This window comes from Dryobates pubescens, chromosome 8, assembly GCF_014839835.1.
Source record: "Dryobates pubescens isolate bDryPub1 chromosome 8, bDryPub1.pri, whole genome shotgun sequence".
NCBI lineage: Eukaryota > Metazoa > Chordata > Aves > Piciformes > Picidae > Dryobates > Dryobates pubescens.
In genome coordinates this window covers 34,207-60,449 of record NC_071619.1, presented here as the reverse complement: position 1 = coordinate 60,449, position 26,243 = coordinate 34,207, and the positions used below count along the sequence as shown (strand labels likewise).

Genomic DNA, 26,243 nt, shown 5'->3' with positions numbered 1-26,243 from the left:
AGACTGCAAACATCTGAGAGAGGAGAATCAAGGTCAGGGGAAGCTGATGTGGGAACTGGCGGGGCAGCCTGTGCTGTGGGCAGGGCTGTCTGGACTAGTCTGGGGCTAGACAGAAAACAGTTGCTGATGCCGTGACTCGCAAAGCCCTGGATTTTGTGCTGCAACGTGGAGAAGAATTACATCATCTGCTGGGACAGCGCCGCGCCTCACAGCAGCTCAGGTCGCGCTTGCGCCGCTGATGTGGCCTCCGCCGCGGGAGGCCGGGGATTGGTTGCGGCGGGTCAGCTGGCCTGCCGCGGCAGCCCGGGGATTGGCTGCGGTGGGGCAGGGGGGCTGTCGCCGGCCGCCTGGGGAGGCCGGGGATTGGCTGCGGCGGGCCAGGGGGGCCGTCTCCGGGCTTCCTCGCCGGCGCCGCTGCTGTGGGCTCTGTATCACAGTCGGCGTTAGGCTCGCGCGGTGTGGTCCAAGCGCTGGGGCGAGGAGTGACGCGGAGGGTGTCCGTGATAAACGTGCTACAGGTGACTTGTCTGCCGTTGGGCTTTGCGGCAGCCTGTGCTGGAGTAGGTTCTGCTGCTTGCCCCGAGGGCGAACCGCTCCGCTCCTCAGATTGGCCTTTGCAGCGCAGGCAGGCGCGGGTCCCAGTCCCGTCTCTAGAGCTGCCGCCGTGCAGCATCACCCTGCGTGCGCTGCGAGCTTCCTTGCAGATCAAGGCGGGGGAGCAACACGGAGCTTCCGCGGCCTCTGTCTCTTGAGGTTGTCGAGTGGCGAGAGTGGCTCTGACAGGCCAGTGACGATTTACGCCGCTGCACAGTGCAGTGCCAGTAGATGCAGGCTGTTGCGAGCACACTGTCCTCCTGGAATGGGTTCCTGGGAGGAGAATTGCATGGCAGCTGTCGCTTTGAATTGCCTCTTATCTCGGTGTACAACTTCCACAGGGCCTGGGTAATGATATTTGCAAACTGCTCTAAAGACAATTTATTTGAAGCTTTACTTTATGTTAGTAAGTTCTGATGAGCTGGCTTGCCTCGGAAAGTTTCCTGCTTTCGAGTTTGCACCGAGAACTGCACGGGTTTTACTTTCTTCTTGCAAAATTTGAGTTGGTAAGATAGCAAAGCTGTTTAAATAACAACCCCTCTGAAGGTTACAGCGGATTTATTTGTGTCATGGTAAAAGATGTCATTAAACTTGTGTGCATTTCCTTGGAACTTGGTTTGTCTCTGCTTAATTGCTTGGCTGTAGTACAGTCTAACTCTTTTTGTAGGAGTTTGGTTTCCAGACTTGTTTTACTGGTGGAGTCTCCTAACACTTAGTTGAGATGTTGACCATTACATGTAAACCCATAAACCCAGTTTATTTAGTTCTGTTTTATCAGCTCACTGCAGATTGTTGCAGAGATCCCATGGGCCTGCAGCCAACCTACTGAAAAAGCAGTGTGGAGGATCGTTGTTAGAAGGCACCAGTTTTGGGTTTGAGACCACTGATGGCTTGGGAAGTTAACTAAGGCGTTTTGCACTGGTCTGCACCAGAATCTAAATGTACTGTACTGCTGATAGGACTAGGAGGAATGGAATGAAGCTGGAGGTGGGGAGATTCAGGCTGGACGTGAGGAAAAAGTTCTTCCCCATGAGAGCGGTGGAGCCCTGGAATGGGTTGTCCAAGGAGGTGGTTGAGGCCCCATCCCGGGAGGTGTTTAAGCCCAGGCTGGATGAGGCTCTGGCCAGCCTGATCTAATGTGAGGTGTCCCTGCCCATGGCAGGGGGTTTGGAACTAAATGATCCTTGTGGTCCCTTCCAACCCTGACTGATACTATGAATATAATAAATCCGTGAAAACTAGTCAATAGTATTGCTTTCTGTGAGCAGTAATTTAAGCATAGCTTTTAATATTTAAAGAGATGTGCCAGAATGATATTTTTTAAAATAAGTTTTGGAGGTTAGTTTGGAAAGAGTACATTTACCTGGTAAGGAAAAAAATAAAAAATTAAGCTGCTACTAGAGTCTTGGAGAGACATACCTGAATAATGCATTTTGTGTTTATGTTTACCTCTCCTTCCAGGTAAGGCAGACACTTGGAATTTATTTTTTTAATTATTTTAATTAGGCACCCTTTGGGGCTTGTTACTAAAGACCCTGACTATACCAGGTGTGGAAGTGCTGGGAATAGACAATGAGGATTGAAATTAATTTTAAGTTCTTGTTAGAGTAAAAAGAGAGAAAGGAGTTGCTCTGCAGCCTCGGACTGGCTTGTCATTCACAGCCGCATGCTCTGTCTGTGCTTTCTGGCACCATCATTCCCGTTTCCCGTATCTCCTTTTGTGCTACTGCTTTAAAATGCCCATTTCTGTCTTCTTGTTAACTTAGTCACCTTGCTTTTTCTCTGAAGCTAGTTTCAAAATCATGCTGTTTCTTTGTAGTGCTTTTTCCTTCAAAAGATTGATACCATCTACCACTTCTCATTCTTTCTTGGCTGCTTCCTCTTAGCAAAGTTGTACCTGGCAAAGGGAAACGAGGCAGTCTTCCATGACAAGGTTGGGTTTGGTTGCAAGCAGCCCTGTAGTGATAATGTGAAGTGGTTCCCTGATAAATCAAGAGGAGCAAGGAAGGAGGTAATGCAGCTTGATCTAGCTAGTATGGATCTGCATTTTAGTGACGGGATTATTGCTGTAGTGGGAGCTGAAGGCCTGACAGGAGAGGTTGTCACAGGAAATATCTGGCAGGTAGAACTTCAGGCGGAGTGCCTGGTTGTGTTTGCTAAGGGAGATGGTCTGTGAAGAGGAGACTGTCAGTTCCACTCAGGGTAACAGGGGTAGAAGGGATTCTGGATGATACAACCTCTTCCCTTTTTCTTGGTTCTCTGAACAAAGTTGTGACTTTTCTCCATTGTAGACTCACTAATAGTCTTTTCCCTTCTTGGGCAACCACATTTTGTTCTTGATCTTTAATAATGATCTTCTGCCAGCAGGAATGGAGCAGAGTCCTTCAGTTCTTCTAAATCACAGTGAGAATTCTGCAAAGTGGAGAGAGTTGGCTGCCTGATGCTTGCACAAGGAAACTGGGTTAAGAGTGTACTAAAAAAACAAGTTGGGGAGGCAGTGGGGAAAGAAATAGAGATGAATGTTCACTGATATTTAACCATACCATGTTTTTTACTCCCTTTCTCCCTTCCTTTTAACTTACAGATATCCTTGGTTTGCAGAGGCATCTCAAAATGTTGTGTCAAGCTGCACTGAGTCCTCTTGTCCGTTCCCCTGGGTGGTGCTTTGTGTTCTCGCCCCATGCCGTCGCAGCTGTCTCCTGTCTACGTATGTATGAGAGAAAGCACACATCTCTAATAACCTTGGGCAGTATGTGTCTGGGCATGCTGTGCTCTTTCCTCTGTTGAAAGGAGAATCATCTCATTAACATCATTCAAAACTTACAGCCTCTGAAGTGAGCTGTGGTTGAAGCTATGCTCTCTTAATGGTACTTTCTCCCTCAGTGATTCAGCTGGGGGTGTGAGGGGATGTATTTTTCATTCTGCCATGCATTCCAAACAGAAAGGCCAGCTGGGAAAGTACTGCTATTGTAGAAGTTCTTTGTCAACCTCATACATTCCTGGACAACAGGATTAGATAATGCCTGCTCCCCTATCTACATTTTCAGCCCACAGACATCTTGAGTAAAGCAAATCCTGCCTGACAAACCTGGTGGCCTTCTATGAACAGGTGACAACATTGATAGACGAGGGGCGAGCAACTGATGTCGTTTCCCTGGACCTGAGCAAAGCCTTCGACACTGCCCCGCACCACATCCTGGTCTCCACACCGGTGACACATGGGGTTTGATGGGTGGACCACTGTGTGGATACAGAACTGGCTTGATGGCTGCACCCAAAGAGTGGCTGTCAATGGGTCCATGTCCCAGGGGAGGCCAGGGACAAGCGCAGTCCCTCAGGGATCAGTCCTGGGACCAGGCTTGTTCAACATCTTTGTGGGTGCCACGGACAGTGGCATTGAGTGCACCCTCAGCAAGTTTGCTGATGGCACCAAGCTGTGTGGTGCAGCAGACAGCTGGAGGGAAGGGATGCCATCCAGAGGGACCTTGACAGGCTGGAGAGGTGGGCACAAGCCAGCCTCAGGAGGTTCAACAAGACCAAGTGCAGGGTCCTGCATCTGGGTCGAGGCAATCCCAGGCACAAATCCAGGCTGGGCAGTCACTGGCTGGAAAGCAGCCCTGAGGAGAGAGACTTGGGGGTGCTGGTGGAAGAAAAGCTCAACATGAGCTCTCAGTGTGCACTTGCAGCCCAGAAAGCCAATCAGATCCCGGGCTGCATCAAGAAACGTGGCCAGCAGGGCAAGGGAGGTGATCCTCCCCCTCTACTCCGCTCTGGTGAGACCCCACCTGGACTACTGTGTCCAGTTCTGGAGCCCCTATTTCAAGAGGGATCTGGAGGTGCTGGAAGGTGTCCAGAGAAGGGCCAGGAGGATGAGCAGAGGGCTGGAGCACCTCTCCTATGAGGACAGACTGAAGGAGTTGGGGCTGTTCAGTCTGGAGAAGAGAAGGCTCTGAGGTGACCTCATTGTGGCCTTCCAGTATCTGAAGGGGGCTACAAGAAGGCTGGGGAGGGAATTCTCAGGGTCTCAGGTAGTGATAGGACTAGGGGGAATGGAATGAAGCTGGAGGTGGGGAGATTCAGGCTGGAGGTGAGGAGGAAGTTCTTCCCCATGAGAGTGGTGAAGCCCTGGAATGGGTTGTCCGGGGAGGTGGTTGGGGCCCCATCCCTGGAGGTGTTTAAGACCAGGCTGGATGAGGCTTTGGCCAGCCTGATCTAGTGTGAGGTGTCCCTGCCTAAGGCAGGGGGGTTGGAACTAGATGGTCCTTGTGGTTCCTTCCAACCCTGACTGATTCTGTGATTCAAAATTACTTGGATTAGAAGCTTGCAGGAAATCCGAGTGTTTGCTAGCAGGACAGAATGTCTTCCAGACAGCTGGCCTGCAGAGCTGGCAGAAGGAGCCAGGGCATAGTTTTCCTCTGCTCCAGAATGGGGCAGTTGGAGATCAGCCGCTTGGATCCCCACAAGTCCATGGGACCGGATGGGATCCATCCCAGGGTGCTGAGCGAGCTGGCAGATGAGCTGGCCAAGCCGCTCTCCATCATTTTTCAGCAGTCCTGGCTCACTGGAGAGGTCCCAGAGGATTGGAAGCGGCCAACGTGGTGCCCATCCACAAGCAGGGCCGGTTGGATGAGCCAGGGAATTCCAGGCCTGTCAGCCTGACCTCAGTGCCAGGCAAGATCATGGAACAGGGCATCCTGAGTGCAGTCACACAGCACTTAGAGGATGGCCAAGGGATCAGGCCCAGCCAGCATGGGTTTAGGAAGGGCAGATCCTGCCTGACCAACCTGATCTCCTTCTATGATCAGGTGACTGCCTGGTGGATGCGGGGCAGGCTGTGGATGTAGTCTACCTGGACCTCAGCAAGGCCTTTGACACCATCCCCCACAGCAAACTCCTGGCCAAGCTGTCAGCCCATGGCTTGGATGGGAGCACACTGCGATGGGTTAGGAACTGGCTGGAGGCTGAGCCCAGAGAGTGGTGGTGAATGGTGCCACATCCAGCTGGCAGCCAGTCACCAGTGGTGTGCCCCAGGGATCAGTGCTGGGCCCCATCCTGTTCAATATCTTCATTGATGATCTGGATGAGGACATCGAGTCCATCATCAGTAAATTTGCTGACGACACCAAGCTGGGGGCAGGAGTTGATCTGCTGGAGGGTAGAGAGGCTCTGCAGAGGGACCTGGACAGGCTGGGCAGATGGGCAGAGGCCAAGGGCAGGAGATTGAACACATCCAAGTGCCGGGTTCTGCACATCGGCCACAACAACCCCATGCAGAGCTACAGGCTGGGGTCAGAGTGGCTGGAGAGCAGCCAGGCAGAGAGGGACCTGGGAGTGCTGGTCGATGGTAGACTGAATGTGAGCCTGCAGTGTGCCCAGGCAGCCAGGAGGGCCAATGGCATCCTGGCCTGCATCGGGAACAGTGTGGCCAGCAGGAGCAGGGAGGTCATTCTGCCCCTGTACACTGCACTGGTTAGGCCACACCTCGAGTCCTGTGTCCAGTTCTGGGCTGCTCAGTTTAGGAAGGAGGTTGACTTGCTGGAGTGTGTCCAGAGAAGGGCCACAAAGCTGGGGAGGGGCTTGGAACACAAGCCCTATGAGGAGAGACTGAGGGAGCTGGGGTTGCTTAGCCTGGAGGAGACTCAGGGGTGACCTTATTGCTCTCTACAACTACCTGAAGGGAGGTTGTAGACAGGCAGAGGTTGGTCTCTTCTCCCAGGCAGCCAGCACCAGAACAAGAGAACATAGTCTCAGACTGCACCAGGGGAGGTTTAGGCTGGAGGTTAGGAGGAAGTTTTACACAGAGAGAGTGATTGCCCATTGGAATGGGCTGCCCGAGGAGGTGGTGGAGTCACCGTCACTGGCGGTGTTCAGGAGGAGACTTGATGGGGTGCTTGGTGCCATGGTTTAGTTGATTAGGTGGTGTTGGATGATAGGTTGGACACGATGATCTTGAAGGTCTCTTCCAACCTGGTCTATTCTACTCTATATACATAGGTGCCCAGTAAATAGCTCTTCCCTGAAATCCTGACTTGAGAGAAGCAGTCCCTGTCTCTTTGATTAGTGGTCTGTGGTACAGCAGGTGTATATAGATAGCCTCTCTTAGATCAGGAGATTGACTCTCTACTGCTGCATGCAAGATTAGTTTAACATTGCTCTGTGTGTTAGCAGTTCTTCTGTTAATATTTATATGAATTCACAAATGTTAAGATCTTGATAATACAAAACCTTTTTTCCTGACTCTAGCTCTGTTGACTTCTGCATTTGTTGTGCTTCTAAATATTCCACATTTTTCAAAGTCAGTAAACCAGTTAACACTGTGAGAGTTAGTCCTTCCTGTTGACAGCAGTCACTATTCAGTACTGAAGCAAGTCTGGTTATTTCACCAGTTGTGTTCTGAAGCTGAATTGAGCATTTATCACAGTTTTCTTTTGTTCTTCGTTGCTTCTCTTGGGATCCTGTTCAGCTTTTGTGCACTGTGAAATTTTGCTTCTTCAATCCTGGGAAGCAACCTTCACCCAGGTTACTTGGAAGGGTCTGCAGTGCCAAACTCTTGAGTCTTTTCCATACGTTTCCATTCTTTTATTAAGGAGTCAAAGCTGTTGACAAGGTTCTGGATTTCAAAACTGCAACACCTGGAAACCTTTCTGTCCCAAACATAGTCTGCATGGCTGGATCAGTTTCTCCCTAGCCACCTGTGAAGCAAGCTAATGCGCTTTCCTCACCTGAAGTGTGTTGCCTATGTAATGTGGGAGCCGAATTCAGTCCAATGTAAAATACCTAAAATAGATAGCTTTTGACAGTCACAGAGCAAAGTTAGCAATTAGTACTTCAGTGGAGATGAATCAGATTCTCTTTTTGTTCTAGAACTGTTGTTTTTTTCCTTGTTTTTCTGGGAAAAAAAGTGATTTCAGATACTGGTTATGCCTCAACAGCTGCCTCCCTGGAAACTCCTAAACCCTGAAGCTGTAGGCAAGAGAACTGGAAATGGCTTTTACACCTTTCTAGTTGCAGTGTGTGGGATAAGCAAATATCCATATACTGATGTATAAGGCTACAAAGAGCAGTTAAATTTGACTCCTTCACTTACTTTTTCGTATGTATCGTAGGCCTTATATAGGTTCACAAGTATGCCCTCGTGAAAATGAGGGGCAACTGAAACTTGTTTCCAAATCCCATTTTCTACTTCTGCGTATGTGACATGTTAGTGCAGCCCTCTCAATTATGATTGATCATTTAAGCTTCTTCTGTGTGTATACTGAACAAAAGAATTCATTCAAAACATTGCTAAAGGACGTTTTTTTCTGTAGCACCTTGTTCATTCTTCTTTCTCCAGCAGAAGTTACACCCACTTTAGGTTACAAATTAATCTATTTTGTATTGCAGAGCATCAAGGTTAGAGAGATTGAACAGATTACATAAAATGAGATTTCTCTGACCACACCTTAGGGTTCAATTTACTGATTTGTGAAGAAGTCTCTGCATCTTCAGATGAGCTGTTGCTTAGGAGTGACTAAACTAGACTTGGATCAGTTGGAGGAGACCTGCACCCATCATCTAGTCCAACCGCCTGACCACTTCACGGGGCTTAAAGTCTGAAGGAAACACTTAAAACTGCCCTTTTTCTCTCTGTGTCTCTCCCTTTCTTCAATCACAGATCTCCCTGGCCGTAGCCAGAGAGTGAGGAGCGAGTCCCTGCGCTGCTGGAGCAACATCCCCTTCATCACCGTGCCGCTAAGCCGCACGCACGGCAAGTCCTTTGCACACCGCAGCGAGCTGAAGCATGCCAAGCGCATCGTGGTGAAGCTGGGCAGTGCTGTTGTGACCCGAGGGGATGAGTGTGGTTTGGCCCTCGGCCGGCTGGCATCTATTGTGGAGCAGGTAATTCTGGGACTGCTGTGGAATGCTCGTTTTTAACTTCAGATGCTTGGTGACTGTTGGATGACACACAGGACTGTAGGAAGATCTTGTGCAACAGTGGTGGCCACTGAAAGCGGTGTTGGGATTTCCCCGCTTTGTGCCCCTGTGCTGTGGTAGCATAAATCATGCAACTCAGTAAATTGGTGCCTGAGGATGCAGTGGGATGGTCTTGACCAGCAGCTGAGCAGCCACACAGATGCTTGCTCCCCACACCTCTGCCCCATCACCAGTCAAATTGTGAAGGAAACAGGAGGAGCGAAAGTGGGAAGTCATGGGTTGAAATAAAGTTTTAATAAGCGAAGGAAAGGGGAAAAGAAACACGTGATGCTAAGGTGATCACTCACTACCTCAAACAAGCAGACCAAGTCCCAGCCAGTCACTGAGTGGCAGCCACCTTGGAAGATGACCCTCCTCCCCTTTCCTATTCTCCTGTTTTATTACTGAACATGGTATGGAATGTCCCTTTGACCAGTTCTTACTACCTGTCCCAAATGTATCCTCCTGAAGCTTCTCGCACAGCCCCTAGCATACCTACTGTGATGGGAGTTAGTGGGAAAAAGAAAGCCTTAAAGCTATGCAAGTACTGCTTATCGTGGGAAAAAGAGAAGGCTTTGACACTGTGCAAACACTGTTTAGCAACAGGCAGGACGTCAGAATGTTGCCAGCACTGTGGTGGTCCTGAAACCCAGAACGCAGCATTATACGGGCACCGGGGAAGGAAGTTAACTTCATGTCAGCCAGATCTAGTATTGAGGGGGAGATTTCCACAGTGAGATTTTTATGCCTAGGTAACATGACTGGAGCATTAACTATACCTAGCAGGAAGGTGGCACTGAAGTTTGTGAAATCTGCAGGAAAAGTAGACTCATCTTGATTATCTGAGCATTTGCAGATTTTCTCCAGGAGAAAGCTTGAAACCTCATTACTTGCAGGAAAAGCTGGTAGGATCAACCATGGACTGGTTCTGCAAAGGGGAGTTACTGCTTTGGTGAGGATTGGACATATCTTCTCTGGGAAGAAAAGTTAATAAATGAACTTAAGGCATTTAGCTGGGGAGCTTAGAAAAGAATCTGGTCAGATTCACGTAAGGAAGAAGTAGTTAAATCTATACTTTTAAGAGTTAGGTTCTTCACTCCTAGAATTGCAAATTATTATACAGTGGCAGCTTTGGGAAGGGATGGTGACTAAGGAAGTTTGTGGAAGGTCCAGCTGCTACTTTGCAGCTTTTTTGTATCTTATCTCTCCTTATCTGTAGCAATGGAGGTGGAGGGGTGAGGAGTATGAAGTGTTACCTTATAATACAGCTTGTGAAAAGTCCAGCATGACTCTCTCATAAAAACGGGTAGTGTGGAAAGCAGATTTGGCAGAAGGTACAGATTGCATGGAGGCCGTTGCCTAGCTCCAAAGTGGCTAGAAAGGTGTGCAGAAGTATCTTGGAGGGTGGTCACCTTGCCTTGTGCATCCTCAGATGGAACACAACAGTCACTTAAGCAAGAACTGCTGAGCATAAAGTTATCTGTAATAGCCAGAGCTATTGTGCTGGCAATGGTCTTACTGCAGGCCCTGTTTCTCGTGTCTGCACTCACAGGTGTCAATGCTGCAGAACCAGGGCCGGGAGATGATGATTGTCACCAGTGGTGCTGTGGCTTTCGGCAAGCAGCGGCTGCGCCACGAGATCCTGCTCTCTCAGAGTGTGAGGCAGGCACTGCACTCTGGCCAGAGTCAGCTTAAAGACATGGTGAGTGCCTGGTGGCACCCCTGCTCCTCCTTGAACGTTGGGTAATGCCTCCTACAGCCACTGCCTGACAGCTGGTCTTTATCTTTGTAGGCTATCCCAGTCTTGGAGGCCCGAGCCTGTGCAGCAGCTGGCCAGAGTGGACTAATGGCTCTCTACGAGGCCATGTTTACACAGTACAGCATCTGTGCAGCTCAGGTAAGGGATTTTGTCTTTCCTAGACTGACTTACTACTTCAATTAGTGATGGAATTGCTCTTGGATTTCTTTTTCATGGTTGTATATGCTGTTATTGTGGTCTTGCATTTCTACTGTCATTCTCTTTGGGGGCTTATTATTGTAGTGTACACAGCAGCTTGTGCAAGAGTGGCTTGCTAAGTAATTCTGAAAGGGGGTGACCTCTTGTCAAGGTGGAGCAAATACGCTTTTTCATTTTGGAGTTTGTGTGTGTCCTGCTCCAGTGTGTGGGGAGGGGGTGGTTTCTGTTAAGGACTCCACAAAAGCTGAAGTTGGCAATCCAAAGTGAGAGGTTAAAAATCAGGAGTGGCTGAACTTGCGCACAGTTTGTAGAGCTGACAGAAGCACCCATCCACATTTCAGAACTTGCTGTCCATCTGTTCCTCAAGCCTTTCTAATTTGTGAGTGATTGTATCCATAGCTTGGGTCTTCCACCTCTGCTGAATAAACAGGCTTTGCTTATCTTAAATACTCTGAGAACACAGAATTGCATCAGCTGTGAGACTTCGCTCATTGAGACACTTCTAATGAGTGTAGGAGCCTAGTATGAGACCTCACTTGGAGGAACTTCTCCCTGTAGTACAGTGTAGCTGGTATCACTAACATGTTTGCAGGATAGCTGATGGTTACTGCGGTTTGCACTAGATCACAATCTTGTTCAGGTCTGCAGACAACACCATTCTTATGATTTAGAAGAGTTAGTTGCCCATGCCAGTGAAGTCAGTGGACACATTGACTCCCACTGCTATTGTAATGTTTGTGCGGGGCAGTCGTTTGCTTAGTTCTCAACTGTCCAATACCGAAGTAAAAATGAAAAAAACCACAAACAAAAACCCCAAACATCTTCAGAGCAAGCATTGAGGTATTGTTTTTTTCTTGTCTGAAAATAACAAAAAGGGATGCTGTCTGCATACAGGAGGCTTTAGGACCAAGATTCTTTCAGAAAAACAAGTGAGCTCTGGAGCTGAGAAAACTTGAGACAAAATCCCCCTCTGCTTGTGGCAGTAGAACCATTACATTGAGAGGGAAGGCAGGAAATGCAGTATTCTGAGTAATCTGTCAAATTGTTTAGGGTCTTAGTAGTTTCCATCAGCATCCCCATTCTGCTTATATTTTTGTTTCCAATTTGATTCCTGGAGCCTATGATCTGTCAGCTTGAGAATGGCCGTTGTAGACTCTGGTGGAAGGTAACGCATATAAACCTGGAAGTGTTGTGAAAAGAGCATTTCTCTCTTGGATTCTCTCTCCTTCAGCCTGGCTTAGGTTTCCCTACTGATCTGAGGGTGAACACATTTGTTCATCATGATGTTGTGTGGTGGACTCAATATGTGTTGATTTCCTCCTTCTTTCAGATCTTAGTCACCAATCTGGATTTCCATGATGAACAGAAACGTCGGAACTTAAATGGAACGTTGCACGAGCTACTAAGAATGAATATTGTCCCTATAATTAACACTAATGATGCTGTTGTTCCACCTCCAGAGCCCAACAGTGATCTGCAGGGGGTAAATGTGGGTAAAGTATTCTAAGGGAGTTGGTCCTGCTTATAGATGGTGCAACACTATCTGTATACTTCACTAATGCCATGACTGGGGACCTCTGATGCCTGCAACAAAAAACAAAATACTGTGGGCAGAGGGTACTGGCAGACTGTGCTGACCTGTCTGTTTCTGACGTGAGACAGCAATGTAGGGTGAAAGCAGGGCAGATGATGTCTGCTGTGCCAAAAGCAAGCATGCCCAGTTTGGTTTCCACCTGAAATTGTCAGAGACTTGTGCAGGGCATCTGGTACAGCACCCTTGTTTAAAGCAGGGTCAGTTAGTACCTCTTGTCCTGTCACTGGACACTGAGGTGGAGGATGCAGGTGCTGATCATGCTGCTTGTCATTTTAGTACTGGTTTACTGCATTCCAAAAGCATATTCCAAAAGTTTTACTGCATTACAAAATCATTTCACACAAAGATCACCTCTGAGTTTCCAGTGCATGTGAGCAGGTGAGCTCAGAAGGACCTGGTAGTGCTGCAGTAGCTTGCTTTGGTATGTTGCAGCCATATGTTTGCTGGTGCCTCCTGCAGTTCAATGTTGCTGATACGAATGTGCATTGCAGGTGATAAGTGTGAAGGACAATGACAGTCTGGCAGCACGACTTGCTGTGGAAATGAAAACCGATCTCCTGATAGTTCTCTCAGATGTAGAAGGTTTGTGAGTCATTGCTTTACTTTCTTGTTGGATTGAAGCATGTCTGTGGTGGTTTGAAAGGAAAGGCTCTGCTTTCCCTCCCCCACTGAGAAAGAGACCACGGCTAAACCCAGTCGGAGAAATGAGAGTATATTTTACAAGGAAACATATTATATGTAACACAACAAATACAGGTATTTTACAATATATACAGGAATATACAGCAAATGAACTCAACCAGAAACCAGACACCCCACAGAGGGGGCTTCCCCCTGTGCCCCCTTCACCCCCCTACCTCCCTTCTCCCCCAAAGAGGTAGAAGAAGAGACGAGGATGGTTAGCAGGATGGGGAAAGAAGCGGACAGGCCTGTTACAGGGAGTTAGTTAGTTCTTATCTCTTGGCAAGAAGCCCAGAAGCAGATCCAGCTGAAAGGGCAGCGAAGGAAGGAAGACTGAGAGAAAGTTCCAGCTGCGCTGGGACTAACCTCACCTCGCACATTAACTTGGCCAATGAAATTTGTTTAGAATACCAAAATATTTTATAAACATTTAGCCAGCATGCCCCTTCCTTAAAGGCACAGCGTCAAACGGCCACAATGTCAGATACTCAAATGAATCTATGTTTGGCCTTCACTGAGCTCCTCAGTTCCTGTCTCGTACAGGGACAATTTGCCATGTGCCTCAGAAGGCATGCGCCCCATGCCGATGCTGTTATTGAAGCCAAAGACTCTCTGCCCCACTGCTGAATCTGGGTGGGTGAGAATGCTGAATCTGGGTGGGTTAGGAATTGGCTGGAGGGCCGAGCCCAGAGAGTGGTGGTGAATGGTGCCACATCCGGCTGGCGGCCAGTCACCAGTGGCGTCCCCCAGGGATCAGTGCTGGGCCCCATCCTCTTTAACATCTTCATTGATGATACGGATGAGAGGGTTGAGTCAGTCATCAGCAAGTTTGCAGATGACACCAAGTTGGGAACGGATGTTAGTCAGTTAGAGGGCAGAAGGGCTCTGCAGAGGGACCTCGACCAACTGGACAGATGGGCAGAGTCCAGTGGGATGGCATTTAATAAGTCCAAGTGCTGGGTGCTGCACTTTGGCCACGGCAACCCCATGCAGAGCTACAGGCTGGGGTCAGAGTGGCTGGAGAGCTGCCAAACGGAGAGGGACCTGGGGGTGCTGATTGACACCTGCCTAAACATAAGCCAGCAGTGTGCCCAGGTGGCCAAGAGGGCCAATGGCATCCTGGCCTGTACTAGGAATAATGTGGCCTGCAGGAGCAGGGAGGTCATTGTGCCCCTGTACTCTGCATTGGTTAGGCCACACCTTGAGTCCTCTGTCCAGTTCTGGGCCCCTCAGTTTAGGAAGGACATCGAGACACTTAAACGTGTCCAGAGAAGGGCAACAAAGCTGGGGAGAGGCCTTGAGCACAGCCCTATGAGGAGAGGCTGAGGGAGCTGGGATTGTTTAGCCTGGAGAAGAGAAGGCTCAGGGATGACCTCATTGCCCTCTACAACTACCTGAAAGGTGGTTGTAGACAGGAGGGGGGTGGTCTCTTCTCCCAGGCAACCAGCACCAGAACAAGGGGACGCAGTCTCAAGCTGTGCCAGGGGAGGTTTAGACTCGAGGTGAGGAAAAAGTTCTTCGCCGAGCGAGTCATTTGTCATTGGAATGGGCTGCCCAGGGAGGTGGTGGAGTCACCGTCCCTGGAGGTGTTCAAGGGGAGATTGGACGTGGCACTTGGTGCCATGGTCTAGTCATGGGGTCTGCTGGGACAGGTTGGACTTGATGATCCTTGGGGTCTCTTCCAACCTTGGTTGTACTGTGATACTGTGACTTGTTCCAGAAAACCATGCAGAATTCCATGAGTACTATGCAGGTTAAAGGATATGTGTTTGGAGCAAGGAGTATAAGCCAAATAATATTCTGCAATAGCTTGCCAGTGTTGGTGTAGCTGAGATTTTGGTGAGGACTGTCCTTTGCCTGTTCAGTTGTGGGCTTGCATACCAAAGTTCTTATTTTGAACATAGAAAAGCTTTGAACTGTTTCTGTAACCTCAACCAAATGTCACTACTACCCAGCTTGCAGGCTGCCATTCTGCATGCAAGAATGGATGCAGCGGTTTCTTACTCATCATGCTTTTGGTAAAGCTGCAGTTCTTGCGCCTGCCTGCTACATGTTTCCTGCTTCTACTCGCACAGAAGTCAGAGTTCGTTGAGTGCTTCCAGCCCTGTAAAGTGGACTTACAGCTTTCCAGCCTCAGGGGTGTATTGGTTTTTTATCTTTTTGTCCCATGGGTGAGGAGGATATATATGATGAGGGTATATGACACTAATGGATTTTCTTTATTTCAGGACTCTTTGACAGCCCTCCGGGCTCCGATGATGCGAAGCTCATTGACATATTCTACCCAGGAGACCAGCAGTCTGTAACATTTGGAACCAAATCCCGAGTGGGAATGGGAGGCATGGAAGCCAAGGTAGAAATATGGAACATTTATGGGGTTTTTATTCTGAAGGAAAGCGAGGTGTGAGAAAGGGAGATGGAGAAGATAGTGGTGCTGCAGTTCAGGTGGATCTTGACAGGCTGCAGAAATGGGCAGACAGGAACCTTTCAGAGTTCACTAATGGGAAATGCTGAGTCCTGCCTCTGGGGAGGACCAACTCTGTGTGCTGGTATGGGCTGGAGAGCTGACTGGGAAAGCAGGTTCACTGAAAAGGACGTAGGGTCCTGGTGGACACCATGTGGAATGTGAGCCAGCAGTATGCCCTTTAGGCAAAGCAGGCCAACAGCATCCTGAGTTGTATTAGAAAAGAACATAGCCAGCAGGCTGAGAGAAAATACTACTTCTTTCTCTTCAGCTCTAGTGAGACCATGTCTGTAGAGCTATGTCTGGTTCTAGATGCTGCAGTACAAGAAGGACATGGCATACCACAGGGAATCCAACCAAGAGGCATGAATATGATTAAAGAATTGGAGCCTCTGTCTTTAGGAGAGGTTGAGAGCTAGGGCTGCTTACCCCTGAGAAGAGGAGGTTTGTGTATAAATATCTGAAGGCAGGATATAGAGAATGCAGACCCAGACACTTCTCAGTGGTGTCCAGGGAACAGACAAGATGCAGTGGGCACAGACTGAAATACAAGAAATTGAACTGGAATGCAGGAATTTTGCAGTGAGCTTGCTGAAGCACTGGAGCACACTGATGAGAGAACTTGTGGAATCTGTGTTTGGATGTGTTCAAAACCTGACTGGACCTTCTTGAGTTACTTGCTCTAGTTGATGCTGTTTGAGCAGGCAGTTGGACTACGTGAGCTCCAGAGATCCTTTCGAGCTGTAACTCCTGTGTGAATACCCTGGAACAACGTATGGGTCCCTTTAGCTTCTCTCTTAGTTACATAGGAGTTTAAAAGAAAACTAACTGCAGCCCAGTAGTTTGATAGCTTTACCAAAGGGTTATAATCAATGAGGATACCTCTGTATCTTAACCAGGCTCTCAATGAGTGCTTGGGCTGATCAAACTCCAATGAGTAATTCAAACAGCTAAAGATACTGCATCATTTTCTCACCTGATGTGGTAATGGCTGGAGCAGTGCTCCACAGCACAAGTGAAATCCCATGGTCACTTGAAATGTATTAGTTATCAGGGGCTCTTCAGTGTCAGAAATGGGCAACAGAATCTCTTAAAGAAGCCCCAGACACCTAGGTTTCCTTAAACCCAGTACAAGAGGAACCTGTAACACAAGGCAGTGGTGATGAAGAGCATTTGAGCAAGGCACCCTCGCAGATGCCCTCAAAAGAAGCTGCCTGTTGGGAAGAGCTGCGGTGCCCTTCCAAAGCGGTAGCCAGCTCAGGGAGGGCAAAGCACACATACCTGGGCTCATCTGGGGCTACCTGTGGGCATTCCTGTGGCCTGTTGAGTGCTCTTTACAAGCATAAGTTACCAGAGTGGTGGGAAAAGTCTTGTTGAGAGTGGCAGTTCAAACCAGAAGTGAATTTCCTAGAACTGGCTCTGTCCTTTGCTGTAGGTGAAAGCAGCTCTCTGGGCCCTCCAAGGAGGCACCTCTGTAGTGATTGCCAATGGAACCCACCCAAAGATCTCAGGTCATGTCATTACAGATATTGTGGAAGGGAAAAAAGTTGGAACCTTTTTTTCAGAGGTAAAACCTGCAGGTGAGTACAGAGTCTGTGTGTACATGAAGAGTTGTAGAGATTTCTTGAAAGGTGGGAGTCAAAATTTGGGTAGATCTGTGTAATAACTGGGAAACCACACTCCTCTGGAAAAACAGATTGTGGAAGGTATTTTCTAAAGCAGGAATAGAAAACATTGAATTTTCTGCTGAGGTTCCCTCCAGATGATAAACTGCTGCATCAGACTTGCATTTGAAGAACGCAGCAAGTAGAATTTCCCCCATTTTTAGCCATAGGGATATGAAAATGTGGACATGGAACGTGCAGCTGAACTAAGATAGCGTTTAATTTCTTAGCGCAAATTCCTTTGACGCCTCAGTCTTCTGTTGTGGTAGGCAGAAATGTTTTACTGCTGCTGCATTATGGGCATGGTGTTACAGCTGCTGGAGAAGGTCAGACTAATGATCTGTGGCCTCGGCAGAGCAGAATTTCAATGTAGCAGAGCTGAATTTCGTGATCTATAAAATCCCTCAGTGGATTGCTTGTATGAATTTGAACCCACGTAAAGACCTAGCATCCCCGGGATTCTGTGTCAAAATAGTCACGAGCCCTAACTAGATACCGGGTATAAACCTTGGCACTGGAACTATGAAGAACCACTTGTTTTAATTTGGATTTTCAGGGGTGGGGAAGGTTTTGACTTTTCTTCCCAATAGCTTCAGTTGATGCCCCTACTGCCTTTATGGATGGTCAACCCCTGTTCAGCTCTGAAGACATGAAACATCTATCTCTGCCTTCATTATTTCCCTTCCATTTGTACCAAAGGTCACTTGTTCCAAAAACCTACTTGTCTCTGTTTCTCTTGCTCGAAACATTTCATTCTATTGTGGTCTTTTTGAGATGAGCAAAACCCAAAATTACATGTAGCACTCAAGGTAGAAACCTACCATCCAACACCACCTAATCAACTAAACCATGCAACCAAGCATCCTGTCAAGCCTCACCCTGAACACCCCCAGTGACGGCAACCCCACCACCTCCTCAGGCAGCCCATTCCAATGGGCAATCACTCTCTCTGTATAAATTCTATGAAGGTGTGACCAGCTAGGTAGCTGAGGGGAGAGCCATGGGTGCTGTCTGCCTCAACTTCAGCAAGGCTTTTGACGCTGTCTGCCATAACAATCTTCTTAAGTAAGCTTAGCAAGTGTGGACTAGATGAGTGGACAGTGAGGTGGATTGAGAACTGTCTGAATGGCAGAGCACAGAGGGTTGTGATCAGTGGTGCAGGGCCTGGTTGGAGGCATGTAGCAAGCTTGTGTCTCTTACCTTATCACTGGGTGCCACTGAAAAGAGCTTGTCCCCATCTTCTATACACCATCCCTTCAGGTATATGTACATACTGATGAGATGCCTCCTGAGCTTTCTTTTCCAGAGTAAACAGTCTGAAGTATCTCATCCATCCTTTCCTCAGATGAGAGATGCTGCAGTTCCTTTGCCATCTTTTGTGGCCTTTCCTTGGACTCGCTCCCCAGTGTCCACGTCACTCTTGTACTGGGGAGCTCAGAACTGGGCACAGTATTCCAGTGCTGAGTAGAGGGCATGGATCACGTCCTTTGACCTGCTGGCAGCATCCTTCCTAAGGCAGCCCAGGACACGGTCAGTTGCCTTTGTGGCAAGGGCATGCTGCTTGCTGGCTTTGTGGTCAGCTTGATGTCCACCGGGACCCCCAGATCCTCTTCTGAAAAGCTGCTTTGCAGGAGAAGTGTGATAATGGCGACTTCTCTGTCAGCCCCAATGTGATAAGTCTATCTGCTGGAGGGTAGAGAGGCTCTGCAGAGGGACCTCGACAGGCTGGACAGATGGGCAGAGTCCAACGGCATGAGATTTAACACGTCCAAGTGCCGGGTTCTGCACATTGGCCACAACAACCCCATGCAGAGCTACAGGCTGGGGTCAGAGTGGCTGGAGAGCAGCCAGGTGGAAAGGGACCTGGGGGTGCTGGTTGATGGTAGGCTGAACATGAGCCTGCAGTGTGCCCAGGCAGCCAGGAGGGCCAATGGCATCCTGGCCTGCATCGGGAACAGTGTGGCCAGCAGGAGCAGGGAGGTCATTCTGCCCCTGTACACTGCACTGGTTAGGCCACACCTCGAGTCCTGTGTCCAGTTCTGGGCCCCTCAGTTTAGGAAGGAGGTTGACTTGCTGGAGCGTGTCCAGAAAAGGGCAACAAAGTTGGTGAGGGGTTTGGAGCACAAGCCCTATGAGGAGAGATTGAGGGAGCTGGGGTTGCTTAGTCTGGAGAGGAGGAGACTCAGGGGTGACCTTATTGCTCTCTACAACTACCTGAAGGGGGGTTGTAGTGAGGCGGAGGTTGGTCTCTTCTCCCAGGCAACCAGCACCGGAACAAGAGGACACAGTCTCAGGCTGCGCCAGGGGAGGTTTAGGCTGGAGGTTAGGAGGAGGTTTTACACAGAGAGAGTGATTGCCCATTGGAATGGGCTGCCCGAGGAGGTGGTGGGGTCGCCGTCGCTGGGGGTGTTCAGGGCGAGGCTTGACAGGATGCTTGGTTCCATGGTTTAGTTGATTGGGTAGTGTTGGATGATAGGTTGGACACGATGATCTCGAAGGTCTCTTCCAACCTGGTCTGGTCTATTCTATTCTACTCTATTCTATTCTATTCTACATCAGCCATAAAGATTTTCATCTTGTGACCCCATTCTGAGTCACTTTCTGCTATGGCAAACAGCAAAAGTCCCCGTGGAATTTTACAGACTCTCTTCTGCTATTGTGGAAAATGTTGTTGTCTGCTGTCTTCCAAAGAACACACTTGGGAAATGCACGTACGTTTTTTAGATCAGCTGTATCTGCTTACATCCCTGTCACTTTTCTGGATGAGCACCAAACATGCCATACTTAGTAAGGCATGACTTTGCTCACAAAAGCCCTTGTAACGCTTCTTAAGTAAGTCTAATTGATCACGTGTCCACCGGTTCCTTTCTTACCCTTCCCACTCTGCCTCTTGATATTTTCCGTAATGTTGGAATTCCTGCTCTGGCAATTTCTGTGGGCCCCTTCTCAAATCAGAGAGTCATATTTATCACTGTCAAGTCATCTGCTTTACAGGCAATTTTAGTTAAAAATCAGAACTTAGTTTATCCATGACCTGCTTGTGAGGTAGCTTCAGGTAGCAGGGAAATGCTACCCGAACCTGGTGAAACAGAAGTATCCCATTCTGTATCATCGCACTTTGAGACATATTCTTTGAGATCCTGCCAAAAAAAACCCAACAAATAAACCATCTTTCTTCTACAGGAACCCTTCTGAAATGCATAAAGAGTGAAGCAGAAGGAAAGCAATTTTTCTGCAAGCTGTTAGATGGGATTTTGGCTTCTCTTGTACATCCCCTTGTTATTTTGTTGTCCTCTCTGGTTTTCTCAGTTGGGTATTTGAGCTTGACAGTTTGCCTCCTTTCCTGTCTGCCCTGTGAGTCTTTCTGATGCGTGGTGCACTCTTGCCTCTGACACGCTGGCCTTTCAGAATCCCTGAGAAGCCTTTTCACATCTGGGGCTGTAGCAGTATTTTGTGACAGATTTTCAGTTTTGGCCTGCAACAGACTTCTTGAATATGTCTGTTTAAGAACTGCTGCTTTCCTGCTTCGGGCAGAGCATTGGAAGATGAGAGGGCTGGTGTTGACTTCCATGTGTGCTGTTACTTTGTCTGCTGAGCATATCTTGGGGTTTTTTGCAGGTCCTACAGTGGAGCAGCAGGGTGAAATGGCTCGGGCTGGTGGCAGGACCCTGGCAGCTCTACAGCCTGAGCAGGTGACAGAACAATATGGTCCCACTTGTTAAGCTGCATATGGCTTGTTTACAATGCAGATTTATAACACAGTCGTGCCCCCTGGGACAAGAATCTGTTCTTTGTGTGCCCAGTCCATCATTTGGATTGTAGCATGCTGAAAGAGGTGATGAAAGCAGAAAGAAAATGTACTTAGGGAGTATGAAGTAATGCATGCTTTCTTCCATGGATTATAGAAAAGTGTAATGGCATCAGATATCACTCAGAGATAAGCTGAGATCAGAGCTGCCGCGGAATTACCTGGAATAACTTGCTCCATTCCCTCCTTTGTGTGTGTAGGCTATGCAAAAGAGGAGATGTAGACTATCAATTGCCGCTCCGATGCTGGGTGGGTAAAATGTGGTGTCTGTTGTGAGGAAGACAAGGGTCTTAAAGGAAGAACATTTTGAGTGTGGTGAAGAAGACTGGTTGTGCAAAGCAAGATAATGAAAAACAAAGTAAAGGTCCAAACAGTGTTTGGCCTTATTGTTCAGTGTGATGCAGGCTGGAAAACTCAGCTGGCTCCAGGTATCAGGGGAGTCAGGACAGTGAGAAGATTTGGTCAACATACATGTACTGCGGGGACCAGATGTCAAATGGCAGGGGCTGTGTGTAAGAAATTAGCTCAGAAGCTTTTCTGTTTCAGAGAGCAGAGATCATTTATCGTCTTGCCGACTTACTAACTGACCAGAGAGAAGAAATTCTCTTGGCAAACAAAAAGGACTTGGAAGAGGCTGAAAACAAAGGTAGTGTTTCAAGTTCTTCCGTGTCATGAATGTGTTTAATCTCTCCAGGCCTTGAAGGAAATGAGCAGAACTGGAATTTTCTGTCACCTGGGATTAGCTGTCATAGATTAGTGATTTTAGGACCTTGAGAGCTTGTCGGGGTGAGCAGTGCAGCATCTGTAATTACACAAAACAGGTGCCTTCATCAGGGAAGATCCTTAGGCTTTGCAAAACAGTAAGCAGTGTATTGTAAAAAACCCAACAGAACAACAACAACAAAAAAATCCCCCCCAAACCTGCCCCTCTTCCCCGCAACAACAAAAACAGCCAACCAAAACCAAAGCAACCCGAAGTAGTGATGTGTTTTGCCAGAGGCCACTGGCTTTGTTAACGTGCTGTAACAAACACCACCTCTGTCAGTGCCATGCATAAAGTGAGCGTTTTCTGGGCTGTTGAAGATAATGTTTGGCTCCTGAGGGAAGGCTGTTGTCTCTCTACTTACGCTCCAAAAAGCCCCACGTCCCCTTCTGTCTGAGGAAGGTTCTCTTTGGGAGGTTCGGATTAAGCCCATTCTCCCATGCTGGACTGCTGCGTTCCTGGGGAGGCTGGGACTGGGACTGGGATGTGTCCATACGGAGATGTCCAGTGTATGAAAACGAGGCATCCTGGATTGTCACGCTTTGTGTTGAGGGCCAGAGGAACCGTCTCTTCCTGCCAGGGGGATGAACTTGCTGTCTGAATGTGTTTGGACTGGAAAATTGAGGCAGCTTGCACATTCTGAACAGACGGGCTGTGTGTGTGCCTGTGCTTTGGGATTTCTGTCTGTGACATCAAAAGATGAAATTGCTCCCCAAGCCTTCCAGAAACACTGCAAAGTTAGACACTTGTAAGAGATTCAGACATGTAAGCAGTTCTTGAAATAGGACAAATACTCTCGTGGGTGTTGATGTCACTTCATGTACAAATCACCTAAACCACATTAAATGAAAATGTGATGGTGGGTGAAATTATTGTCACCTTTGAGTGGTTTTATTGTGGCTACTGGACTGCATTTTTCATTTGCTGAGGCAAATGGGAAATAGTTGAGTTTACCTTTGGTTCACCACTTCAGTAGCTTTTACTTGAGCCTGTCCAGGCCAGTCTGCAGCAGTCGTTGTGTCTCCTAGGGAGGCTGGCGCTGCCGTTGCTGAAACGCCTGAGCCTGTCCACGTCCAAGCTGAACAGCCTGGCCATCGGCCTGCGGCAGATCGCAGCCTCCTCGCGGGACAGCGTGGGCCGCGTGCTGCGCAGGACGCGCGTGGCCAAGGACCTGGAGCTGGAGCAGGTGACAGTGCCCATCGGCGTCCTCCTCGTCATCTTTGAGTCCCGGCCTGACTGCTTGCCGCAGGTACGTGGGGAGGGCGGGTGGCGCTGCGGCTGCTCTTTGGTCACCTCTGTTGGTGAGCAGTTGAGGCTGCAAGGGGCCTTGCTCAGGCTCTTCCCAATTTGATTCCGTTGGCATCCCCATTTTCCTGCAGGGAGATTCTCAGGACTTTTTCGTGCAGTGTTCTGAGTCATTCAGGCCTGGTGTTTCAGTCTGTTTGGTTGGTTTGTTGTTTAAACTCAAGGTACAAAAGGGCTTCTCTGAGGTTCAGGTGGTGCAGCTCCTGCCACTGTCTTATGAGTGTGCGTTCAAGGAACTACCTTCTGGCTTGGGAGGCTCCTACCAGTAAGCACTTGTTTTATCTGTCCATGCTGCATGCCAGCTAAAGGCTGAGATGGAATAGGAACTCTTTCATACAGATGCTGGTAATTAATTGGTAACTGTTTGGAATATATGGGGGGGAAATACAAAGAAGAAAATAATTAAAAAAAAAAAAAAAAAAAAAAGGCTGAGCACAGAAAGCAGAAAACTTCCAGGCTTTGAGTGGTTTCTCCTGTCCTGATTCTGCTTGTGTGCGGTGAGGCAGAATGGTAGCTTTTACCTGGTTGTAGTGGGATGGGTGTGAGGAAGAGTGATGTTCTAAATTCTTAAGAACTGAAGTTGCTGGAAAGGCTAGTGAAAAATCTCAAGTAATGTCCTATAAGAGGATGTAATTTATCTTGCGCCAGGAGTGAGGCAGGCATCTTAAAGGCAAATACCTTCATCTGCAGCACTGTATGGGAGCATTGCTGTGAGTAAATGCTGCTAGAACGCATGAAAACATGGGGACTGAACTAACATTGCAGAGGCAACCTTGATCTTACTTTTTAACTCCTCACTGCTTTACTAAGCAACTGTAGTGGGTTTTAATAAGAAAACAAAACCCCCTTCACTATCAACAGTGTCTCCCACAATTCACATTAGGTGTCTAGGAAGAAGATTGATTGAGGAGTTCTCTAACGTATGAGCAGTTGTTTGAAGAGAAAGGGATGGGTACAGGCAATTTAAGAGGAAGTGAGACTCAGCTGCTTCACAGATTGGCTCTTCATGCCTGAATTTTGCGAGTGGTCCCTCCACATTTTGTACCAAAAGGAAGTATGCTCTAGGTGAAGGTCCCTTGAAACAAAAAGCCACTGGTCTGCCTTCTCCACCATTATTAGTGCTGCTAGCTCTGTTCTTCATAGACGACCGGTGTGTTTCCTTGTTGAATTGCAGCCTGTCTTCCTGAACTTCTGCCTTGGTCTCTTGCCTTCTGTAGCTGATGTCTCCTTCTTTCTGTTCCATCTTTATCTTCTCTTGAAACTTACACCAGACTGACTCTTGGTTGGCTTTTCCCCTGGCTTTTGTTTTACAGGCATGGAACAGCTTGTCTGAGTAGTTCCTTTTCTTCCTGCCAGCCTCCTGTCATCACACTCTTACCAGGTTCTCTGATGCAGCTTCAGAGGATCATCTCTGATACTTCTGCATTTCAATTGCATGGTTTCTGTCCCATGGTGTAGCTGACAGTAGGATGATCTCTGAGTGCAAGGAGCAGTTGCCTCCTCTCAGTTTACTGCTTCATCTCGTGATTGTTTGGGTAAGCAATTACAGGGGAAAATTGACTTTGCTTTTGAAGAGACCATGTTCAGTTTGCTCTCTGGAGGTAGCTTTCCCAGTGTTAGGTCAGTGCTCAGAGTTTGGCCTTGAGCTGCACTAAAGGTGAAAGAGTTGAAGATCACCGGTTGAGATTTAATAGGCTTCCTAAAAGCATATACAAATAACTTTGCCTCTAATACTTACAAGGCCAGATTGCAATTGTCTTTCACAGACTCTTTCCTGTAGATGCCACCAAGTCCAGTTGTTGCTGTGAAGTGTAGTCTTGCTCTTCAGGTCTCTGAAGGGGCTCAACCGTTCTGAAACCACTTACCCTCTGTTCTCCTTTCAGTCACAAATGTTTCTGTGTCTTAATTCTTGCTTAGTGTTTTCCTTTTCATTTTCTCAAATGAGCTCCTAATCGTGCTGTTATGTCTGTAGAAGAGAACTCTTTATTTAAATTACCTTCTCCCATGAAAGTGACCTTTGGAGAAGCAAGATATGTATAAGGTATTTTGAAAAGACAATCGGACTGCTTTTTAGTATCCAGGTCATAAGCTGGACACACAATGTCTCTAAGGCAGGCTTTCTGGACTATTACACCTCCGTGTATTTTTCTGAAGTATTTTTTATTTTTTCGATCCTCTTTTCAATCCTGGCAGCAGGATGAGGTAGAATATCAAACCCTGTTACCTGTTTGATTTAGAAGGGGGCAGGAAGTGGTCTGAGGAGATGTAGATGCTGATTCATACAGAAAAACATCGAAGTGTGCTACTAAATAACTGCTCGATAGGCGTGAGCCTAGCTGATTCCGGAGACCACATCCTGACAGCATCCACACTGGTACACACTGAGTGCAGGTTTGGCGATGATGCATACAGATGATGATAGTGATGCGTGCAAGCTTTCCCAGGGGATGGTAGTACAGTGTTAAAAAACAAACCGCAACCAAACCCAGAAACTACTTAAAATGCTTAATTCACTTGTTTTAAAGATTCTGGAGGGGAGGCAATTTCGTTTTCTAAGGGAGGATGTACTTTTTTTTGTTTTTTTCCTTTCTTTCCAATAGACAAATTGTAAGGCCACTGTGAATGGGATTGGGGTGAGGAAAGCAGAAATAAGAAAGTAAAAGGAGAGCTTTCTCACCCATGACATACTCCTAGGTGGAAAAGAGCAAACCCCTTAGTTTTACCCCTGTGTTAAGGAGGTTTCCAGTTTAGTTGGGAAACACTAATAAGAATTACTGTGTGAAGATTAAGCAAGTTGGACATGTGTTTGCACAGCACAAGTAACTTTTAATCTGACTTGCAGAAAGCAGTGGCTTCTTTAGAGTGTTTTTTTTTAAGTATGGTCTGTGTTGCTAGACTCTAATGTGTGAAATCTGGCATCTTAAACAGAAAGGCAATAATATAATTTTGTTGCTTCTGCTGATAAACATGAAAGCAAAATGATGCAGATGATGCTGAGCCTGTTGTCTGGAAGGCTTTTCCCCCACACTTAAGGCCACTGTTTTCTGTTTATGAATCAGGTTTTAAACTGCACAATGAAAATGTTCTTCCTGCTCGCAGGAAATGCTCATTAGCCAGTTTGTGCTGGAATGGTTAGGGACAAGAGTTCCTGCACCTAAAATTATTATTCTTGGGGTGATTGCTCACACAACTTCCCAGTTCATCCTAGAGCCTATGTCCAGGGTTTGCTCTGACTTGTCCACTGCAGTTTCCTCTGAACACACGTTTGTTCCTGAAGCTCTAACACCTGGCATCACTGGAGCTCGGTGTGCTGCTGCGTCGTTGTCATGATGTTTATGGTGCTGTAACATAAAAACTAGTAAGTGACACCGAGTGCATTGGTAAGATTAAAAACCCTGTTCTTAATCTCTCTGGTGTTGCTACTCTGACAGACGAGACAGATGACACTTCTCTGCTCTTT

The 26,243-nt window shown here is 47.7% G+C and overlaps 1 protein-coding gene across 1 annotated transcript in view; it reads left to right on the top strand.

Annotated features, from left to right (window-relative positions):
• The first annotated feature begins 399 nt into the window (after nt 1–399).
• The window catches only part of ALDH18A1 (aldehyde dehydrogenase 18 family member A1), a 32,108-nt gene continuing 6,264 nt past the window's right edge, over nt 400–26,243 (top strand). Inside the window, exons 1-12 of the mRNA XM_009910404.2 lie at nt 400–518; nt 3,179–3,301; nt 8,249–8,472; nt 10,100–10,249; nt 10,340–10,444; nt 11,835–11,987; nt 12,590–12,680; nt 15,008–15,132; nt 16,679–16,823; nt 20,526–20,599; nt 21,262–21,361; nt 22,507–22,727. Coding sequence (XP_009908706.1) covers nt 3,208–3,301; nt 8,249–8,472; nt 10,100–10,249; nt 10,340–10,444; nt 11,835–11,987; nt 12,590–12,680; nt 15,008–15,132; nt 16,679–16,823; nt 20,526–20,599; nt 21,262–21,361; nt 22,507–22,727 — 1,482 coding nt within the window. The 5' untranslated portion in view covers nt 400–518; nt 3,179–3,207. The remainder of the gene's footprint in view (nt 519–3,178; nt 3,302–8,248; nt 8,473–10,099; nt 10,250–10,339; nt 10,445–11,834; nt 11,988–12,589; nt 12,681–15,007; nt 15,133–16,678; nt 16,824–20,525; nt 20,600–21,261; nt 21,362–22,506; nt 22,728–26,243) is intronic.